The sequence below is a fragment of the Podarcis filfolensis genome, assembly GCF_964270895.1.
Source record: "Podarcis filfolensis genome assembly, chromosome: 9".
NCBI classification, from domain to species: Eukaryota; Metazoa; Chordata; class Lepidosauria; order Squamata; family Lacertidae; genus Podarcis; species Podarcis filfolensis.
The window spans coordinates 2,564,200-2,585,851 of NC_139610.1; the positions used below are offsets into that span (position 1 = coordinate 2,564,200).

General features: G+C 43.9%; 1 protein-coding gene across 14 annotated transcripts in view; it reads left to right on the forward strand.

Moving 5' to 3' along the window:
• Positions 1-21: 21 nt before the first annotated feature.
• The window catches only part of ABLIM2 (actin binding LIM protein family member 2), a 59,934-nt gene continuing 38,303 nt past the window's right edge, over positions 22-21,652 (forward strand). For 11 of the 14 annotated variants that reach the window (XR_014551968.1, XR_014551969.1, XR_014551970.1 and 8 more), the window contains exons 1-8: positions 54-259; positions 5,873-6,016; positions 10,937-11,120; positions 14,226-14,335; positions 16,222-16,348; positions 18,545-18,638; positions 19,437-19,524; positions 20,392-20,450. Coding sequence is in view for 2 of the 14 variants with exons in the window: in XM_083630450.1 (XP_083486576.1) it covers positions 244-259; positions 5,873-6,016; positions 10,937-11,120; positions 14,226-14,335; positions 16,222-16,348; positions 18,545-18,638; positions 19,437-19,524; positions 20,392-20,450 (822 nt within the window). In the remaining 12 variants the exon portion in view is untranslated. Of the gene's footprint in view, positions 260-5,872; positions 6,017-10,936; positions 11,121-14,225; positions 14,336-16,221; positions 16,349-18,544; positions 18,639-19,436; positions 19,525-20,391; positions 20,451-21,652 lie in introns of all 14 variants that reach the window. The other 3 variants (XR_014551965.1, XR_014551966.1, XR_014551967.1) reach the window with 3 other exon arrangements.

Genomic DNA, 21,652 nt, shown 5'->3' on the forward strand with positions numbered 1-21,652 from the left:
TGAGAGCGGCGGCGCGCCCGTCCCGGAGCCTCCGCCCCGCACGCCCCGCCTTCCGCGCCGCGCCGGGCCTGCCCAGCCGCGGGGAGGAGGCGGCGGAGGACGCAGGAGGCCGGCGCCTCGTCCCGCCGCAGGAGAGCCTCGGCCGGAGCCTGGCCAGCCGCGCCACAGGTGCCTGCCTGCCGGGGATGCCCGCGTCGCCAGCCCGGCGGCCACGGCAGCAACCCCGCGGGGCAGAGGCGCACCATGAGCACCGGCACAGGTAGGCGCAGGGCTCGGGAGCGGGGCGTCGGGAAGAGGGCAGCTGCCTCGGCCGCCGGAGGAAAGCGCCATCGCCGCGGCGCCCCAGTCACGTCAGAATGCGGCGGGCTGGAGGGGCGGCGGCGGGGGCGCTCGGGGAGCGAGGCGGCGGAGCATCCTCCGCGGGCGCCCGGCGAGGCGGGCAGGGTCGCTCCGGGGCTGCCGGCGCATTTCGGGGCCGCTGGGCGCCTTCGCTCTCCGCCTGGCCCTCCCGAGCAGCCCCGGCCAGGCTCCCCGGCTTCAGGGCGGGGCCGCCGCGGTGGCTTTGCTGCAGAGCGAGCCGCTGTGTGGCGCGGGGAAGGCGGAGGATGCGCCGGGTCTGCCCTGCCGCGCGGCTCTCGGTCAGGCGGCCGCGTCTTCGTCGCTTTCAACATTTTTGCTGCATTTGGATGGCTGCCTCGGGGTGCCTCTGGGAGGAAAAGCGGATTATCGATTCTCATGGAAATGAGGGTATCTGCTCGCTAGCGTGAGCGGCGGAAGGCGGTGCTGGCGAAGATGCTGGAGGCTGCTACCTGGGGCCCCCACAAAAAGGAGTCATGCACTCTTAACTGCTTCCACCCTGCTCCATTTCTCTGGAATTGAGGTCAATTTCTTACAAATGACATTGCTGATAAAACATGGCATTTTGTGTCCTCCCATTTTGGGGGATTCCCCCGCCCCTGACTTTTGAGTCCAATTTTTAAAAATAATAATAAATTATTTCCATCTCACACATCTGACTGGGTTGCCCCAGACAGATTTCCAACAAATTATAAGACCACAGTAAAACATCACACATTAAAAACTATACAGGGCTGCCTTCAGATGTCTATGGAAAGTCATCTGCAGTACAGTAATTGTTGATCTCCTTGATGGGAGGGTGTTCCACAGGGCAGGCGCCACCACCGAGAAGGCCCTCTGCCTGGTTCCTTTGGACCTCATTTCTTGCAGTGAGGGAACTGCCAGAAGGCCCTTAGAGATGGAGCTCAGTATCAGGGCTGAACAACGGGGGTGGAGATGCTCCTTCAGGTATACTGGGCCAAGGCCATTTAGGGCTTGAAAGGTCAGCCTTGTGTACAATGGCATAGTGTGGGTTGACAGCACCTGGGCCGGGGCAAGTTTTGTGCACGGCCGGGGTGAGGGCACATGCCGGTGGGGTGCACAAATGGTGAACAGAGCCCTCTCCCAACCGGCTCCTTGCCCGCTGCCTCCTCCCACCTCCAACCCACCTGCCACCACATCTCAGCTGCCAGGGCTGCATGGTTGTCATGGGGGTGCCTGATGTGCGCTTAGGGCCGTGGGTCCCCCTTGCCTCCCCCACGCTACGCCTCTGCTTGTGTGAACTTGCCGTTGCTTTACCTGGCAGAGAAGTGAAGCAGGCAGCAAAATCCCACCTTTCTGAATGGTCTTGCCAGTCTTTCCTGGTTGTTTTGTTGCGATTCCGTGATCTGCACCCGTGGCGCCATTTCAAAAAGCTTTAAATTATGCAGATCAGATATTTGGGAGAAGAAGCAGTATAGTCTGCAGCCTTTCTCAACCTGTGGGTCCCCAGATGTTGTTGAATTACAACTCCCATCACCCTTAGCTAGCAAGGCCAGAGCTCAGGGATGATGGAAGTTGTAGTCCAACAACATCAGGTTGACCCACAGGCTGAGAACCGCTGGAAGCAGGTAGGGTGTTGGACTTGGACCAGGGAGACGTAGGCCCAGATCCTTGTCACCAAGTTTACTGGATAACTTCTGGCCAGTTTCTGGTTCTCAGTCTAAACCACTTGTGAGAGGGCTGCTCCGAGATCCTTAGAGGAAAGGTGGGACAACACTCTGACAGAGGGCTAAATTCAACTCTTAGCTTCCTCCTAGCTTCCATTATTTATCCGCTTGTATCTTGCTCCCGTAGCATCGTTCCTTCTTGCTGTTTCTTAAGTTTATTTAATTTTCTGCTTTGTTTTTATGTTAAAGTGCATGTCTGCTAATAAAAAACAAATAAAAACAAAATAATAAGTGAGTATTCACATTGTGTTGGCCTACTAGTGTGCCTTTCACTCTTCATTTGCAGTGGGAATGGGCATGGAGGAGCATAGTGAGGAAAGTAGTGTTTATGTTGCATGCCATGTGTGGAACATTCACTTCTTTCTTGCTGATTGCAGAAGATTCAGCATCACTAAAAGACCCTCCTGTGCCAAGAGCAGTGCTGACTACTTAAAAATAGGTGCTGATAGCAGTGACAGCACCAACACAGTTCAGTACCTTCATGGTTTATTTAACAAATGCCACATTTCACTGCTTGTTCACTTCTAAGGAAACACACTTAAGATCCAGCTGGCAGACTTTGAACTGGAATGCCACAATTATCTGTATCTGGTTTATAATATAGCACTAAAATAAGGGTGGTAAAATAAGAGAAAGTAGAAATTTACACATCAAGGGGTGTATTTGCGTCTCCCAATGCAAGCAGCCACATTTGACATCTGCATTAGCAGGAACAGAAGTTATGTTTATCTAGGAGTTTCCTATTGGCCAAGAGCATAACTTTGCATCACCGACCAAGTGTTTGTGGATGAATGAATTCCCTCAAATAGAGAACAGCCTGTATTTTTGAAATTGGAAACCTTGAATAAAATGTGGAACTATTTTCTAGGTCATTTATATGCTCGTCTCCTATCTTTTACCGTTTGGCTCTCAAGAGTTTGCTATTTGTGTTATACAATACTTGGATTTGAAATCCATTTATAAATAGTAAATACTGGAAATGATCGAGCCAAAATTTGGGCGTTAGATGTAATCCTGCATAGCTTTCATGCCGCACGAGGCATTGGGGCTTGCTCAGCTGGAGGGTGGGAGCTCTTTAAAGAAGCCAAAGGTGCCACAAGCTGTATCGGCCTGGTGATGCAGCTTGCTGCTCTCTCTGTGATATGAGGGGCAGAGCACGATGCTGGCTTCACACAGCAGTATATTGGAGGTGGAACTGCCGCTGCTGTCCCTCTGCTTCCAGCAGCCCAATATTGAAAGTGGAGCTGGTAGCAGAGGGAAGCCGCCGGGTGAAGCCGCCATCTTGGTCTGCCCCTCATAGCAGTCCTGGGTGGTGTATCAATACATCGCCCAGGCCTAATCTAAACCAACAAAAAGAGAACCAGAAGGTCAAAGGGAGTAATTTGCACTTCAAGGGGAAAACATATTTTTCTCAACCACCTAATAGATATTTCTGGAAAAAATGGATAGAGTGTAAGAGTTCAGATCTAAAGTGATTGGTTGCTCAAAGAGATCTTGATGTCTAAGTGTTGATCCTCTACTTCAGTGATTTATTGCTGCGGTCCGTGGTAAAGTGGCTTGCAAGCTTCATTCAGGTGAAAAATACAATTAAAAACCATACAGCATCTAGCAGAGCATTACAATTGTTACAGCAGGCAGAAAAATGCCCCCTATAGCATCTGAGATGTGATTTGTTGCAATGAGAGTGAGGATCCTCTACGTTGCAGCACTTTGTGGAATTCCCTTCGCAAGAGGGCTTGCTTAGTTCAGCCAAAGTGTTCACTTCTCTTGGAGACAGGGGTGATGCCACTCCATTTATTTTTCATTCTGCCTGTTTCATTTTCTCACTGCTTGGAATGTTCAGGAGCGTTTTGTTACCTTGAGTTTTGATGTGAACAAAGTTTTCAAAAGCATGCAATCATTGTCCACAGAGTTAAGACACTGCAAATAGTTCACTGGACAAAACTGCAGTGATTCCAGGAGTCTTCCAGAGCACCAAGATGCAGGACACAGCCCACGTGTGAAGAACACTCTGGATGATATTCTTGGCCCTTGTAGCTAGCGTGGGTTGATCCAAAATTCTTATCCCATGGTTATATCAAATGATTGATTTACTGCGCAACCACATTTAGATTTGCTCTCCTTCAAGCATAAACCAGAAGGGAAGTTTCACCTAGGGGTGTGTGATCACCCTCCAGCATATCCCCAGAGTTCAGCCACACTGGTCAGCCCTGGTCAGCCAACCAGACACAAAAGGAGCCAGTCTCCTTAGGCAGATGGGGAGACCCACTCATGACATCTTTCCCCTTGACACACTGCACATGCTGTCATTGGTGGAAAGAGCTAGGAATACTTGCAAACAAAGTACTGTCCGTCAACACCAGGGGTCAGCTCAGCAAACTTTTTCAGCAGGGGGCCGGTCCACTTGTGGGGGCCGGATCATATTTTGAAAAAAGAAAATGATGCAAGTGCACCATGAGCCCCGGTGGCTGCTTACCTGTGTCTTGCGAGCAGCAGGGGCTGGCGGCGGTGGCAGTGAGATGATGAGTGGCGTGCGAAAGGGCTCCGGAGAGGGGCTGCTTAAAATGGCGGCTGCTTGAGTGCTGCTGCTGCTGCTGCTGCTGCTGCTGGCACCAACAAAGCCCAGCCCCCTTCCTCCTCTAGGCAGGGCAGGGAGAAGCCCAGAGGGAGGGAGGAGGTGCTGCCGCCGCCGTGTGAGGGAGAGGGAAAGAACCCGCACGCTGGTGATCCACACGGCGATTCCTGGACCGTCCGTGGGCCAGATCCAGAAGGCAATTGGACCTTATCCGGCCCATGGGCCTTAGTTTGCCTACCCATGATCAACACCATAAGCATCCTTTTGGCTGTGCAACACAATAGGAAGGCATGATAAGCGACACAACGCAGCTCTGTTTCAGTGGCGGCATCAGAATTTTTTTGGGTGGGGCGCAGAAGTGCCAAAGCATATTTCTAGGTGGGGGTGTTGTGTGCCACATATTAAGTTCCCTGAAAGGAAAATAACACTAAGTGTTAATGACAGGAGTCCAGCAAATGAGGGGGTAAGTGGGGAGCAAGCTCCTTTTGGGGGGGGGAGCACTTGCCTCCCCGGCACCATCCATGCTCAGTTTGTGTTCATAAAGGTGGTGAAATCAACCAAGTACATAATCACTTCTAAATGAATAATATGGGACAGACTTAAATTAAGGTCAGAAGTATTCCCTTAATATCATTTAATAATGAAAAATAGTTTAGGAAATTGTCTGAATGTGGCCTGCAGTTCTGATAATCCTATTTTAGAAAAGAATAAAGGTCAGGGTAAAGTCTTTCCTTCTTACTTTCAAAATAAACTTCCTTAAATAAAACAAGATATCTATCATTACAAACAGCTAGAAAAAATTCCAGAACCACTTTCCATAATACTTCCATTGATCATAACTACACAGATTAATAAATTAATTAAAACAAAATTTAAAAATAGAATAAACATGAGATTTGATCTGTTGCTGCACACAAATGTCTAATTCATTGTACTCATCAAATGGATCTGTACTCTGAAGAGTGTTGACCCCGTATAAATGCAGACAATACTGGTATGTTGTTGGGATCTGATTTTGCTATATAAGCACTGAAGTCGCACCAAATGGTGTAAAATTGATCTTTTTTTATTTGCTTCCTAAATACTCACACTTGAAGTCATTAATTTCTCTGGTATTGTACTTGATTGTATGTGCTGATATTTAATCTAGGATCATGTTTGCATGCCGCAGTGACGTCACACCACTTTCACATTGGGGCGTGCTCGTTAAAGTTTGCATTGTCCTAACGGTCATACCCTTTCTTTCTTGCAGCTTCTCAGCCACAGGCTGTGCACAGCCACTTGGAAAAGCCTTCTGGTGCTGCAATCCTCTGCAATAATTGTGGAAATCCATGCAAAGGAGAGGTGCTAAGAGTACAAAAGAAGTATTTCCATATTAAATGTTTTGTTTGCAAAGGTAGGAATTTACTTTTCATATTGTCTGCTATGTATGGGCATGGAAACTTAAAGAGGTGTAAAAATCATTGAGATAGGCAGAGAAATGCACATGCGGTTCTCTTCTGGTATGCTGTAATCCTAGAATAACTTTGCTTGTCTAAAAAGGCACTTTCAGATATTAAGCAAAATGCAGTGCTTTTTCTGTGATGGGAGACATCAGTATGCAATACCAGCACCTCTTTTTGTTGTTGTCCATGGCAGCCATTTTGTGCTGGCACCCATGGCACTTTTATCAAGATTAGAGAACTGGCACTTCATTTTGTTTTATTTACAACGATGGCAACAAACTGCACACTGGACAAATGCATACACCAGAGCAAACAAAACAGAAGATAAAAAGAAGTGGAGCAGATTGAGAAGATCTGTGATGAAGGTCTACCACTTTTGTAAAAAAATCTAATTAACATCTCAAGCTTTGAAGAGTAGGAAAGTGGTCCTCTAAGATAAATGTTTAACCTTTTCCTTACTTGTGCTTCCCCCTGTCTAAACTCCCTGCCCCTGCAGAGTGGTACTTCTGCCTGATTGACTGCTGGGTCACAACTTAATGGTTCCAGCTATGGAATCTTTTCAGTCAAGGCCTTGATTCACTCACAGCCCCAGCTTGGCCTTGATACATGGTCCAGCTTATTTGTTGTAGCAAACAGCCACTTTCCTGTGCAGTTCCACGGCTGGTGTCTCTCCCAGACGGAGGTTTTCAGCTCCTGAATATCGCCACGTAGGGCCTCCTCTCATCACTGGCACCACTCCCTCACAACCCTTTGATCCAGCAGCAGTAGGCACTGGTCATAGCACCACATCTTCCAGGTTGGAATGATATTACTACTGGCCCCTGCGCCCAACTTGGTAAGAGTGGGAGTTGGCCTTCCATATACAGAAGGACAAATCACAGTTGGCACATGGTAATAACAGCAGGGTTGGGCAACTTAGAACACTCCAGATATTGCTGGAGTTTCAACTCCTGTCTGCTCCGGCCAGCTTGGCCAATGGTCAGGATTGATGGGAGTTGTAGTCCAACAGTATGTGGAGGGTCACAGGCTTCTGTCTTAACTTCTAATAAGTTAGTCTCCATGGAATTTGTATGCCGGCTCAATTTGTATTTTGGTGTGGAATGGGAAAGATGCTAATTTTAAGTAGTTTGTTTTAAAAAATGTCTATGGTACGTAGTAATGTTTTAAAATCCATATTGTTGGTCTGTTAGGTGTAATGTTCTGTTGAGACTGTGGCAGCTGAGGAGAGGGGAAGAATTTAATTCATGCCAACAGTTGCCATAAAGATACGCCCCCATTTAACAGTGGTGCCCATATTTCTTGCCAGTGGTGAACACCCCTGCTTCTGTTGCCCACAACCAGCACAAAAGTCTCCCTTATTGGTGCTGTCGTACCAAAACTCCAAGTGAGGGAAAGAGGCCATTCTCCTCTCCTCCACTGAAACGAGGGGGGGGCAGCTTCTCTCCTGTAAGATGGGGCAAGGATGACTGTCATGCACTTGCATGCTCTTGTCTTTCTTCCTCCTCCATGTGACGTTGGTGCCAAGTCACATTGATTTGCACCGTTCTCTCACTCCTGCTGCCTGCAAACCAAAGGCGCCATTGGAGAGACCACTAGTGAATACTCTCTTCATTTCCAGGAAATTGGCATCTTCACGTAAACGGAAGGTGAAGGTGAATGAGGGCTGGCAGGAATTTATCCACTCAGTGCTTGTTGTTATTCTCTCTCCCCACCCTGGCATTCCTAAGCTCCACACGGCCCAATTGGGGGTAGAACCCCCCCCCCCAAAGTTGGAGTGCAGTAACAAGCTTTGGAAGCAGCAGTATTCTCCTTGTTGGTTGGGTTGTTTGGGGTTTGCTTGTCTAGTTCAGGTACCTGCAAAACTTGAGCAGTTCAGAGCTGCTGGTGATCTGCTGAGTGAAGGTGGACATTATTTTCTCTCTCCCACCTGTTCATGAATTAGGAAAGAGGGATGGTGTGAACTTTCTGCAGCACTCCTGTATGAGAAATCAGGCTTTGAGCATTAAGCCATATTTCATTTTATTTCATTCAAGATATTTAGCATGGAATCACCATACACCATTCCCTCATGTTTCATGGAGACAGACATTGTAATCCTTCTGCATTTTCCCAGTGCTGCTTCTTTCTTCCCACAGAAAGCCCAATGTTTGGGGTTTTTTCTTTTTTTTTCGAAGGACTGAAGAATAGAGTCACTCCACAGGTTAGGAGTTAGGAGTAGACCATTAGGTCTACCCTTCCACCTTTTGTTTTGATAATGGGCAGGTGAACCTATCGCAGATCTCCCCACATTTGCAGCAAGCAACATTTTATAACATTTTATATGAGTTGTTTAGATGATCATAGTCGTGAGAAGCACTAAATGGGGGAAACACTAATGTAAACAATTATTTGCCCAGATCATGATTTTGAAATCATTCCTTTCTACAGAGCACATACAGAGTGCTTTCATCACTGCCAAGTAATTGCAAGAGATGGTAGCTCTGCATTTCCCCCCCCCTCTTCTCTAACACTGCAATCCTATGCATGTTTATTCAGAAGAACACCCTATTGTGTGCAATCAGACTCACATTTTCCATAGGTCAGCAGCTGTTCTTGAGTATTTTGTGGTAGTATTGGACTTCACTGCTGCTGTGCTAATATGGTTAGCTACCAAAACCAGGTGCAGTTTGTGCATCAGCAGGGTGACTTCAAAATTTTGCAGACTTTTTTGCTTTGTTTTTCTCAGCTTCAAATTAGTTGATGTGTTCCTTCTCATACAATACACATTGATTATTTCAGGAGCTAGCAGGGCACTAAAGTTTTCATATTCCTTATGCTTCTAGACAACTATTAGTCAACTAATGGCAAACAGGAGAATGTTGATGTGCAGCCTGATGGCAATCTGGAATCAATTCTTATTATTGACTTTTTATAGTAGGTTATTATAATAAATTGAGAGGAAGAAGTAAATGGTGATTAACAGAGATTGCAGGGCAGGCACTTTGGTGTCTCAGGGATTTGGTTTGGCATTTCGCTCACAACAATCATAGCTTTGAATGGTACATCATGCTTACTGTTGTACACACTGAATCCAGGCTGACCAGGCATTCTCTTAGAGCAAAATAGATACTCTGTCATCTCTTCAATGACAGGGATATGATAGAGTGAATTTCCTAGATTTTACTCATCTCTTCATGTGCCTGAATGAATTTGCCTTGCCTGAATCCCCCAAATGAATATTTTCCCATTAGTTTTGATATTCTTTATTGCTGGTATATGCCAGGGTGTTTTGTTTTTTTAAGGACACCTCCAACCCCCTAAAACAGTCACTGGGTGGCTATGGAAAGAATGAAAAAAGAAAGCAATCTCGAAGGCCTCTGTAACCGGATAGTTAGAGCCACTGTGGTTGCTAGCTCATTGCTTCTGGGAGAATGGAAGCAGTATCTCACACTGGGCGACCCCAAATGTCAGCCTTGGGCCTCAGTGTACACATGGCAAAGGAGACCTGTGATCTTCTTCAGTGCAGTTTTCTTCTTCAATGCAGCAGTGTTTGCCTGCTAATCTGATAATAGAGATGTTTAGCCCTTTTCTCTTGTGCTGTTTCCCCAGTCTAAATTGCTGCGTCCTCTGCTGAAGGTCCCATTAGTCTTGCCTGGTTTGGGGAAATGTTGGGTACAGTATTCCCCCACAATGAGAATGCTTATATGTAAAAAGCACATGTACTACTTGTGTGAACACTGTAATGGAGCTGTCAAAAATGCAAGCAAGATCCCCCTCTTGCAGGGAAAGGAGCTGTGATCTTGTGTGAGCTCACAGCTCTCAGGCTATACTGCTCACATGAGTAGACCACATGCATGTGCAGACAAGTTGGCTGACAGCGTTATTATCAGAATCAACTGAGAAAATTCTAAGACTGGAAACAAACTATTCCATAGTTAACGGAAAGAAAGAAGAAGGAATATGCTAAGCCATGTGTGAGTTAATAACAGGAGTTGGTATATACCAGATCAACTCCGCTTGCTAGTCTATAAATAAATTTGCTAAAAGCTACTGTGTGTAATCTGAGAGAGCCTGCATAAGAACATAGCGTAAAGTAAGGGTGTTTCAGATTACACAAGGAGGAGGTGCCATTTGCAGGACACCAGCCAGAGGATGAGTTATTCAGTGATCTATAATATGCTCTTTGTTTAAAACCAGTCTCAGAGTGAGCTACTGTATAAAAGTATAAAAGCATTCAAAAAAATCTTTAAAAAACCCAAACCACAGCAGCAGTAAATCGGATTATATCACAGTGCTGTGGGAGCAATAAAACAACTCCTCCACTCAACTTATCAAATGGCTCAGTAAATAAATAGGCATTTACACCCATCAGGGTTGGCGCCAGCCGAATCTGTGATGGGAGGGCATTCCACAATTGGAGTGCCACCACAGCAAACACCCCCTCGTGAGATGAAGCAAAGATGAAACATTTTCCTGCCAGTTTACCTGCCTGAAAAGGCATAGAAGGAAAAGTCCTTTTAAAAAATTTCAGCAACATGCCATGTGCTAAAATCCATAGCAGGGATTCAGTTCTTTATCATCTGTTTGAGTATATTGAGTCTTCAGTATATCCAAAACGGATAACCAGTATATGCCCTGTCATAGTTTATATTTCATTTATCACTATGTGCCAGAGTTTCTTTATTTTGGGACAAGTCCAGAAAATACGTTTTATATCAGCATTATTCATTCTACAATGAGTTACGCTGTATCTGTAAAAGGTATAAAGACCTTTAGGCATCTCGTGAGGAAAAAAAAGCCATGTACAGCTTAAAATAACTCAATAAGTGATGCTCTGCCTTCTTAGGGATGGAGTTTCTTTTGTCATATATTGTGTCCTGTTTTGCCCACAGCATGCGGATGTGACTTGGCTCAAGGAGGATTTTTTGTAAGACAAGGAGACTATATCTGTACTTTGGACTATCAGCGCCTCTATGGGACACGGTGCTTCAGCTGTGATCAGTTTATTGAGGGAGAAGTGGTTTCAGCACTGGGGAAAACCTATCATCCAAATTGTTTTGTGTGTGTAGCTTGCAGGTGAGTTTATTTCTCTGAAGCTTTAACGTCTACCTTTATTTTTTAAAAATGAGATGGTGAGAATTGACCTAGTTCAATTCCAGGAATGCTTCTGTTCACCAGATTTCCTCTTCTGACAGCTATTGGACTTTTTGCTCCAGGAACTGTTCCAGGTGCCCTTGGCCCCACTAAGAATCTGCCATTCTCCAGTGGGTCCTAGGATCTCTGGAGGCTTCCTTGACACTGCAGGCCTTGCGGTGTGTGCTTAGGGGCCTTTATTATTATCATTATTCACCAAGACCATATAACACCGGTCCTGAAAGTCCTACATTGGCTCCCAGTACGTTTCTGAGCACAATTCAAAGTGTTGGTGCTGACCTTGAAAGCCCTGAACGGCCTGGGCCCAGTATACCTGAAGGAGCGTCTCTACCCCCATCGTTCTGCCTGGACACTGAGGTCCAGCTCCGAGGGCCTTCTGGCGGTTCCCTCATTGCGAGAAGCCAAGTTACAGGGAACCAGGCAGAGGGCCTTCTCGGTAGTGGCACCCGCCCTGTGGAACACCCTCCTATCAGATGTCAAGGAAATAAGCAATTATCTGACTTTTAAGAGACATCTGACAGCAGCCCTGTTTAGGGAGGTTTTTAATGTTAGATGTTTTATTATGTTTTTAATATTCTGTTGGGAAGAAGAAGAAGAAGAAGAAGAAGAAGAAGAAGAAGAGGCAGCAGCAGCAGCAGCAGCAGCAGCAGCAGCTCCATATGTCCATTAAGGTCTCTGGAGATATTGCAGGTGTCATGGGCAGTGATGGAGATACAGTGGTACTTTGGTTTGCAACCGCTTTGGATTACAACCACGTCAAACCTGGAAGTGCGTGTCCCTTTTTTTGGATTACAACCCATTTTTTTGGATTACAACCCATTTTGGGGGGGGGGAGGCCCCATTGGCGAAAGTGCGCCATGGGTTACAACCTGTTTTGGTTTACAACCGGACCTCTGGAACAGATTATTGTTGTAAACCAAGGTACCACTGTACGTCGAGTGACAGCCTCAGACGACGCAGGAAGTTTCTGCTCATGCCTGCCTCCATACTGTATCTTCAGGGATCATGACACTCACTCATGCACTTGTGAAATGTGCATAGGTTTTCACCAGTTTTTATGTATTTACTGTATTTATAGCCAACCTTTTCTTCAAGTAGCTTAAGGTGGAATAAATAGGTCTCACCTTCTCCTTTAATCCCCACAACAGCCCTGTGAGGTAAATTAAGATGAGAGGCAGTGAGCAGCCCAAGGTCACTCAGTGAGCTTCATAGCCAGGTGGGGATTTAAAGCCTCCTCTCCCAGATTTAAATCCAGGTTTAGTCTTGACACTAACCACAACACCACACTATTTTAAATGGCTTTATTGGGGTACCAAAGATACTTTGTCTGTTGGCCGTGAGCCTCCTTAAAGAAACATAATTTATCTTTCTGTGCTTCATTGCTCTCAACACTCACAATACAATGCTTTCTTGAGGGGAAATCTTGTATGAGCAATCTCTATTCGAAGTTTTCACATTGAGATAATCTGAGACACAAGAGACTATCTAGCAAATTTGTAAACCTGTTGGTTATACAATAATGAGCAAAACCATCAGTTTGTATCAAATGGGACTATGATGTTGGAAACATGATTTGTCTGCTTGGTTCATTCAAAGTTGGCTTTGTCATTGGAATCCAAGATGGCTGCCATGAATTAAGGTGTTGGTTAATACTGCATCCCCACTGGTTTTAGTCAGATAGTGGAATCAGAGTTTCTGTGTGCATTATTTGATTGCCTGCATTACTTTTCTGACATGGTTAGGCTCCCTCTAACTAAAAACCACATTTTTTCTGTCTGTGGCAATGAGATTTCTATAGGATCCTTTCACCATTCTTGATCACCCTGCTGTTATACTGAGAGGGATAAAACTTGGTTTTTGAGTTCTATGAAGCTGCTGGTCACTTCTAGAAAGTGAATATTGTAGAAAACACAATGGATACTTAAGTATGTCTGTGGAAGAACAATTAGATGATGGACTGAGCCATGAAAAGAGCAGAGAGAGCCACACTTCCCCTTACGTCTGTACCTCTTTGCCACATTTTTAGTTTGGTTTGGAGCTGGATGTTCCCACTTGTGATCTTTGCCTCGTATTTTACTTGGTGAAAGACCCCTTAAACCCTGTGTTTTCCCATTCATTCTTCCTATAATCAGTAGTCAACTTTTCGTATTGTCTCCAGCTCCACCCACCTGTGGAAAAGAGTTAGAGAATTGGAAGACCAGATAATCAGAAAACCACATGATTGAAAAAAACCAGAGAATCCGAAAACAATCATTTTGACGTATAGAAAATGAGTCATTACTTCCCCCAACACAGTTCCCAGGAAAACACATCAGGAGCTATTTTAGGACCAGTTCAGATGAGGAACAAATTTTCATTTTGGTTTTCCATAGTTAGATGTCTGTTCCAGTTCAGCAATAAGCAGCACTTTTCCTGGGGAAAGTGGTGGGACCCCAAGGGGGGGGGGAAGGGAACCCTCTCAGACCCCTGATGCATAATACTAGAAATCATGTGACAAATGCAGATGTGGATGGGCCCTTAGATGAGGGAGAAGGAACAAACAGAATCCTTCCGTTGCAGGATGGAGAGTGAGGTAGGAGCATCTGTAGAACGAGTGTTTGCTAGGGTGGAGATGCATTGGCAACAGAGGCTGAACTACAATGTGGCTCTTGTATATTTTCCTGGGATATGGCTCATGCAGCCAGTTCTAAATAGGTTCAACCCAGTATGCCTTGGTTTGTATGTTCTGTTATCAGTCAATTTCTTGTTTCAGAAAAAAGCTCTGCAAAAGGATGATGTGTATTTTGAGAAGAATATTTTTTAAGCTGCCATGGTACCTCAGTTCTTTCCCAGAGGGAAGTAAGCATTCTTCTTCAATGACGCCTCTTAAATGCTGAGCTTTCAAGTCACTGGTCAGATTTGCCAGCTGGAAATGAATGATAAAAGAGCTGAAACTAAGTAAAGGAGTCCCTTTTATAAAAATAGAAATGCAGTTGAAACATTGCAAGGTTCTTCATTTTCTAATGCATTTGATTTCTTTTTCTGCAGGCAACCTTTTCCTCCTGGGGACCGCGTAACTTTCAATGGCAAAGACTGTATCTGTCAGAAATGCTCCCTGCCACCTGCTGGAGGCAACAGCAATTTTCCAGTCCTCCGAAGTAAGAGCAGATTTAAAAAATTATATGAATGAGCTTTTGAAAAATGGTTTTCCCCCAAATTTCGCTAATATTCATTTCTTCAGTCTCCAGTTTCATGTTAAATAGTTCCATGAATGTGCTCTGAATATTTTAATATTAACTGACTATTCATCAAATATTTGATTTCTCTATTTCATATCCAGGGCTTTGATTTCAGTAGTTAATATTTGGTAGCTAGTATTTGATAATATGTTGCAGCTGGAATATTTAGCTTTTGACAGGATTTAACCATTGACATGCAATGATATCTGATAGCTTTTGATGCCATGCAACACTGTTTTGCAATCTATATGGTTTCATGCATGAGATGCCAAGATCAAAGCAATCAAGAGATGTCTCAAATCTTAACGGATAAAGTTAATAAATCTTCTGTGGCAAAATGTGAATTTCTGTTAAAGTTTGAATATTTGTGAACATTGATGTCAGCATTATTTGTATAAACAAAAAAATCAATGGTAAAATGAAACTGGGAGTCTTAGAACTTTCATCTTTTATCTAAACTATTCATTTATGTATTACTTTTCTTCCCCTACTTTTCCTCCAAATAGCTTAGGGGGGCAAATGTGGTTCTCCCCTCGCCCCCCCCTCTTTCTTCCTCAACACAGCAACCTTTAGCTGAGAGATAATGGCAGGGCCCATGTCAAGTTCTGCCACTAAGGAGTGATTTGAGTCTTAAGCCCAACAATCTGCTACACCCCCCCCCCAGTTGTGTGTGTTTTATATTTCAAAAAAGGCACAACACATCGTATCAAGAATGGCCTTGGATCTGTATTAACACATTAACAAGACTGGCTGCATCAGCATTATAGTATAAGTTTTTGAAATATAGGGGTACCTGGCTTCATCATAGATTTCATTGTATTTATCTGTCTTTCTGGGATATATGCTGGAGATGTTAGCGCATATTTGGTTCTGCCCTGTCATGCAGGATTTTGAAGAGAGCACTTTAGTTTAATTCATGAATGATGGGCATTTTATACCTTTTGAACCTACAAAGGTAACATTACTTTAAATATGATGTTGAAATAGCAGCCGTTTTTTGACAGCTGCAAAAACTTTTCATTGTGGCCCCTGTGCCCCAGCTGCAGCATCACTATTCTCTGATTAGTTTAGAATAAATGTAGAAGGTAGGCAAAATAGGCTTTTTTCTTTAAAAAATCTCTTTATGGATACATATGGATAAATTTGTTGAAAAATTAACTTGTTTTTAATGTGTTTTGGAAATTTCAGGATGTTGCAGTTCTTTGCATAGCTTTTATTTAATCCGGTGTTTTATTATTTGTATTGAAAATTAATTTTAAAATGTCAAACATAAATTAGATAATGCAAACCATATTTGCTCAAGGCAGGCAAGCTGCTGACGCAAGCAAGAAGTGGGTGGCAAAGCAAGTGCAGCCTCTGTTGGTTTTAGCTGGGCTGAGCACGTGAGTGAATGTGTTAGAAATAAATCTGCAAAAGACACAGCACAAATCCCTGTCTCCCAAATCCAGGCTGTTAAATAGAAGCATTAGAAAGATGGAAAGAATCAGTGAAGTCACGTCTTCATTTCTCTATGGCAAAGAAATGCCCAAATAGTAAAACTAGACAAAATGCTTGCATCCTACGAGCAAAATACAACTATTTGAATGGGGGCAGAATTTAGAGATATAACGTGTTTGTATATTTTTCCTTAAATTTCCCAAATACCCTAGTATTTATCATTATTCTGAAACCTGGCCATGGCTGTGTATCCTGAGTACATGCCCAAAACCCAGGGGATGCATTTGTTTTTCTACAGCCTCTTAAATGACTCATAGAATATATTGCTTACATTTCAAAGTCATTTGTGCCTTCTTCTTTTTTTACAGATTGTGGGAATTGTGGCTCTGAAATAAAAAATGGACAGTCTTTGGTTGCTTTGGACAAACACTGGCACTTGTCCTGTTTTAAGTGCAAGATATGTGGCAAACTTCTGAATGCTGAATATATCAGCAAGTATGTTGGATAGAGTGGATCCATCTTCTCTTAAGACACTTTTCAGTGCTATATTGTCAAAATGTGTTTTGTTGGCATGTTGTGATGTGTGACTCTGTGGAATGTCAAACGCTTTTCACTAGGCAGGCCTAGTGAACAAAGGACACACTAAGTTTCATGGAACGCTTGCCTGATTTCCTCTGTCATTTCTTAACATGCCTTGGACTTCCCATAATTTTGTGACTATTTGAATGTTTCTACCCTATTCCAGAGACTTACGTGGCTTTCACAGTGTACACATCCTTCCTGCTGGCTTGCCTACTCACAACTGAATGGGGAAGCTAGCTCCAGAATCTCTCAATGCCATGTTAACTCCCCACCCACCCTACCTACAGCTGCTGCTGCTAAATGCCAGGTCAGTTATTAATAAAACAGCTTTAATCCAGGACATGGTCCTGGATGAAGAGGTTGACCTAGTTTGTATCATCAAGACCTGACAGAACGAGGCATCCAATCCTGTCTTAGTACACCTTTTTCTAGCTAAGCGATCAGCACCAACCTGACAATTGCAGAATTGGAAGGGACCTTGTCAGGCATGTACCAACCCCTTAGTCAATGCAGGACGCACAATGCAGGACGCAACTACAGGTTACCTGACCGGTGGCTGACCAGCCTCTGCTTAAGCACCTCCAATAGAGGAGAGCCCACCATCTCCCAAGCAGTTTCTTCCCCACAGTTTCCACTCATTAGGTCTAGTCCTGCCATCAGGAACAACAGAACAGACCTACCCTATTTTCTGAATGACAGCCCTTCAGCTATCTGAAGACAGCTCTCATCTTTCTCCTTAATATTTCCTTCTCCAAGCTAAACACATCCAACTCTAATCATTCATCATAGACCCCTCATCTTCTTGGTTACTCTCCCCTAGACATCTTCCAGTTGATCAGTGCCCTTTTACAAATGTGGCATTTAGAATGGGAGGGTAAAATGGCAGCAATACATAGAATTGCTACCACCTTTGCCATGTGTTCCATCCAACAGCTGGAAAATGAATTCAGACTCGGGATTCCGGTGGAGTCTCACTTGCCCTAGATCAGGCATAGGCAAGCTCGGCCCTCTAGATGTTTGGGGACTACAACTCCCATCATCCCTGACCACTGGTCCTGTTAGCTAGGGGTGATGGGAGTTGTAGTCCCAAAACATCTGGAGGACCAAGTTTGCCTATACCTGCCCTAGATCATGTATTACTTGCATGTAGGGCATTTATGTATTGACTTGAGTAGGGCTCAGCTTTTAGCCCTGTTGCTGACACAGCAGCTTTTTCCTTATTTGTCACTTTCATTACCTGGTGAAGTTGCGATCATCGGTCTTTGTAACTGCGTGAGAAACACATTAAGATGGTCTGGCCCAGGAGGCAGGAGATAAAATGACTACAGCTTTCTTCAAAAAGACTAGGATGCTATAAGCAGCAGTGTCACAAACTAGTGGTTGCATTGCTTACAGTTGTATTCAACTAAGTCTTACTCACCCATTGAACTTAAGGAACCTAAGTTAGGGCTCATCTAGACATCTAGAAATCTAGCAATGGGTCGGAAAGATTTTAGTTTTGTCCCATTGCTTCTCCCGGGAAACCTGCTGTTTACTGCTAAATCACAGCTAACAATAATCTGCAAAAAAGTCTGGAGCTTTGTCATGATTCAGTTGTAAACAGCAGGTTTTCCCAGGGGAAGCGACAGGACAGAAGAAGAAGAAGAAGAAGAAGAAGAAGAAGAAGAAGAAGAAGAAGAAGAAGAAGAAAGAAATCATGGGGCAAAGGAAATGTGGGTGAGATCTTATACTCCATTAACTTGAATGGGTCTAATCTATGAATAATTAGCATTGGATACCACCCAAAGTATTGAGCCAGTGCAGTGCATTAATGCATTTGAAGTATACGGTAAAAGGTTACTTTACAACCCTCACAGCTGAACAGTTAATCGCCAGTAGATTAATTGATTCATTATGCATAATAATGTGCCGCAGAAAAGTTGGGCAGTTTATTTCATGGCATGGTGTTATTAAATCAACCTGGGACACATAACTTTGCTTCTTATCAACTGAGCCACACCTAGGGAACTGCTAGGACTCCCTATATATACAATTATAAAATGTTCCAACTAAATCATCAGTTTTGACATTTGTAGTTGAAATGATCCATGAATATCGTCTTTCTTCTAGAGATGGTGTTCCATATTGTGAAATGGACTATCATGCTAAATTTGGAATAAGATGTGACAATTGTGAAAAGTACATTACAGGAAGAGTTCTGGAGGTAAGGCAACTCTCTGCCCTTAATGTCTGTGTCCTAAGAGGAAACTCCCTGAGAACTAACCTTTGATTCATGAGTTACAACAGGCTTCCTCAGCCTCGGCCCTCCAGATGTTTTTGGCCTACAACTCCCATGATCCCTAGCTAGCAGGACCAGTGGTCAGGGATGATGGGAATTGTAGTCTCAAAACATCTGGAGGGCCAAGGTTGAGGAAGCTTGAGTTACAAGAACTGAAACACTGATATTTTGTCAGTCTTTGACACTTGCTTTCCGGAAAGTGGTATTTCCTTACCCCTCAGGCATCAACTTGCTCAAATGCCTACTTTAAAATGACTTGCCTGAGAGAGCCAGTGTGGTGTGGTGGTTAAGAGCAGTGGACTCGTAATCTGGTGAACCGGGTTTGCGTCTCCGCTCCTCCACATGTAGCTGCTGGGTGACCATGGGCCAGTCACACTTCTTTGAAGTCTCTCAGCCCCACTCACCTCACAGAGTGTTTGTTATGGGGGAGGAAGGGAAAGGAGAATGTTAGCCGCTTTGAGACTCCTTAGGGTAGTGATAGGGAAGTGGGATATCAAATACAAACTCTTCTTCTAAAAAATTAAAATTAAAATAAAATTAAAATAAGTGACTTGCATGCTTCACTGGGGATTACACATGACATACTCTTTCAGTTTCATAGGTTGAAGTGGAGGTGACTACTTTAACTAGCACCCCCTCCTTTATCCTCGTCTCAACTACAGAGTGATCTGGATGTAGTAATTGCAAACACCTTCATCTTTATTCTCTTTTGTCTCCCAACAGGCTGGAGAAAAACACTATCACCCAACTTGTGCACTGTGTATCAAGTGCAACCAGATGTTTGCAGAAGGAGAAGAGATGTATCTTCAAGGTAAAGGGAAAGCAGATTGAAATTACTGGCACTGCTGAGCTTTATTCATAGAGAAACAGCTAGCATTGCTGTAACTGGTTTTGCTTTTATTGTGGATTTGCTATGATAGGCAGAGCACTGTGGTCTTAGTTTAGAGGAGATGTAAATTTCCAAGATGCAGCATTTTTAAAGAAATGTTTGCAGCTGAAAATATGGTTGCTTATCTGTAGCTTTGTGATGTCTGTACACCCGTTTATGTATTGAGCTACGGGTAGTGTAAAATGATAGCTATGTTGTCTACACTTGGAATTGCTTAAAGAATTCAACTAGAGTAGGAGGAGTCACCACTAATTCTGCATCTAATTTAGTATACTGGTTAATCTGATCTTGATTCTAGCCATTTTTAAAGCATTGTGTCTTGAACATACCACATATGTTTTTTACCATACCTCCTCTAAACTAAAGCACTTCACATATAAAGCATGGCTTTGCACAATCTTTTTCTCTCAATCTGGACTCATCTAGAGATGCATTTATCCCATGGTGTCTAGACACAGTCCAAGAGGATTTTCTTTTGACCCACTGCTTTCCCTGGAAAAAAACCTTGTTTACTGCTGAATCGGAACAAACATCAATCAGGTTTTCTGTGGGTTGACATTTGTTGCAATTCAGCGGGTTTTCATTGGGAAAGCAAGGGAACAAAACCTCCTGGACTTGTGACTTTAAACCATGAGACAAATGGAAAAAAAACCATGGAACAAACAGAAATGTGAATGAGCCCTTTCTCTCTCTCTCTCTCTCTCTCTCTCTCACCAGTAAATAGAGCATTTCGGGGAAAACTGTTAGAAATATCAAGAATTAACTAGAGTGCTGACTCTTTATTTTCAGGGGCTTCCATCTGGCATCCCGCCTGCAGACAGGCAGCCAAAGCTGAAGAAAAAGCCAAGGTAAAACCCTTCCCAGTTCAAATGTGCTCCGTTTATTGTCATAAAGAACCAGGCTATTAGAATTCTTTAGCCTCTGCAATTCTGTATGTCAGAAATCAACCTGTGAATTTTAGGGGGAAATGCAGGGGGGTGCAGTTGAGGGTTTTTTCTGTTAAGTTTTCCATTAGAAAGAGAACACTTGCTAAATATTTCAGAATGGTGAGGGAAATAATTTTTGAAATGTTTTAGAAATAAAATACTTGTATATCTGGAGCAGCGTCTCCACCTCCGTCGCCTGGACACTGAGGTCTAGCTCTGAGGGCCTTCCCGGTGGTGGCACCCACACTGTGGAATGCCCTCCCATTAGATGTCAAGGAAATGAGTAAATAGACATCATTTAGAAGACATCTGAAGGCAGCCCTGTATCATGAAGTTTTTAATGTTGAATGTTTTATTATGCTTCTATACAGTCATACCTCGGGTTGAAGTAGCTTCGGGTTGAGCATTTTCAGGTTGCGCTCTGCTTGCGCATGCGCAGACACTTAAAATGAAGTCATGCGCATGCACGGAAGCCGCGAATTGCGACACGCGCAGACGCAGGTTGCGTTCGCTTCAGGATGTCAACAGGGCTCCAGAACGGATCCCGTTTGCACCCAGAGGTACCACTGTATTTGTTGAAAGCCGCTGAGAGTGACTCGGGCAACCCAGTTAGATGCGTGGGATACTCTTGTTATTATTATGATAACCACTTACACTATCAAAAAAACCTTACAATTCTGAAGCAATTGAGTATTTACCTAATATTTTCAGGATAAAGCAAGAGGCCAGGTCTAACTCCTGTCAGGCTGCCAGTATTAAATTCTTCTGTTAAGAGTTCCCTTAACAAGTAAGAGGGAAAGCAGTCCTGCATGGACAGTAGGTTACATCACTTCCAGGCAGACAGAACTGAACACAATAATGGAAAAAATCGGTAATTTTCATTTTCCAAAGCTAAGATCACATGTTTTCAGTAATGGATAAATATCCTAAATCAGCAAATGATTTCCCAAATTATCACACACCCACGTGAAGAAAAGGAGGAGGAGAAAACATCTGCACAGTTAAGCTGCTAGCATGGAAAGGAGGAGTTTGCAAAATGGCCCAGTAACATGTATTACAGCAGTGCTGAACTAAGGAATTATGATAAGCAATAGCACATGAATAACAAACCAGTAAAAGGGTTC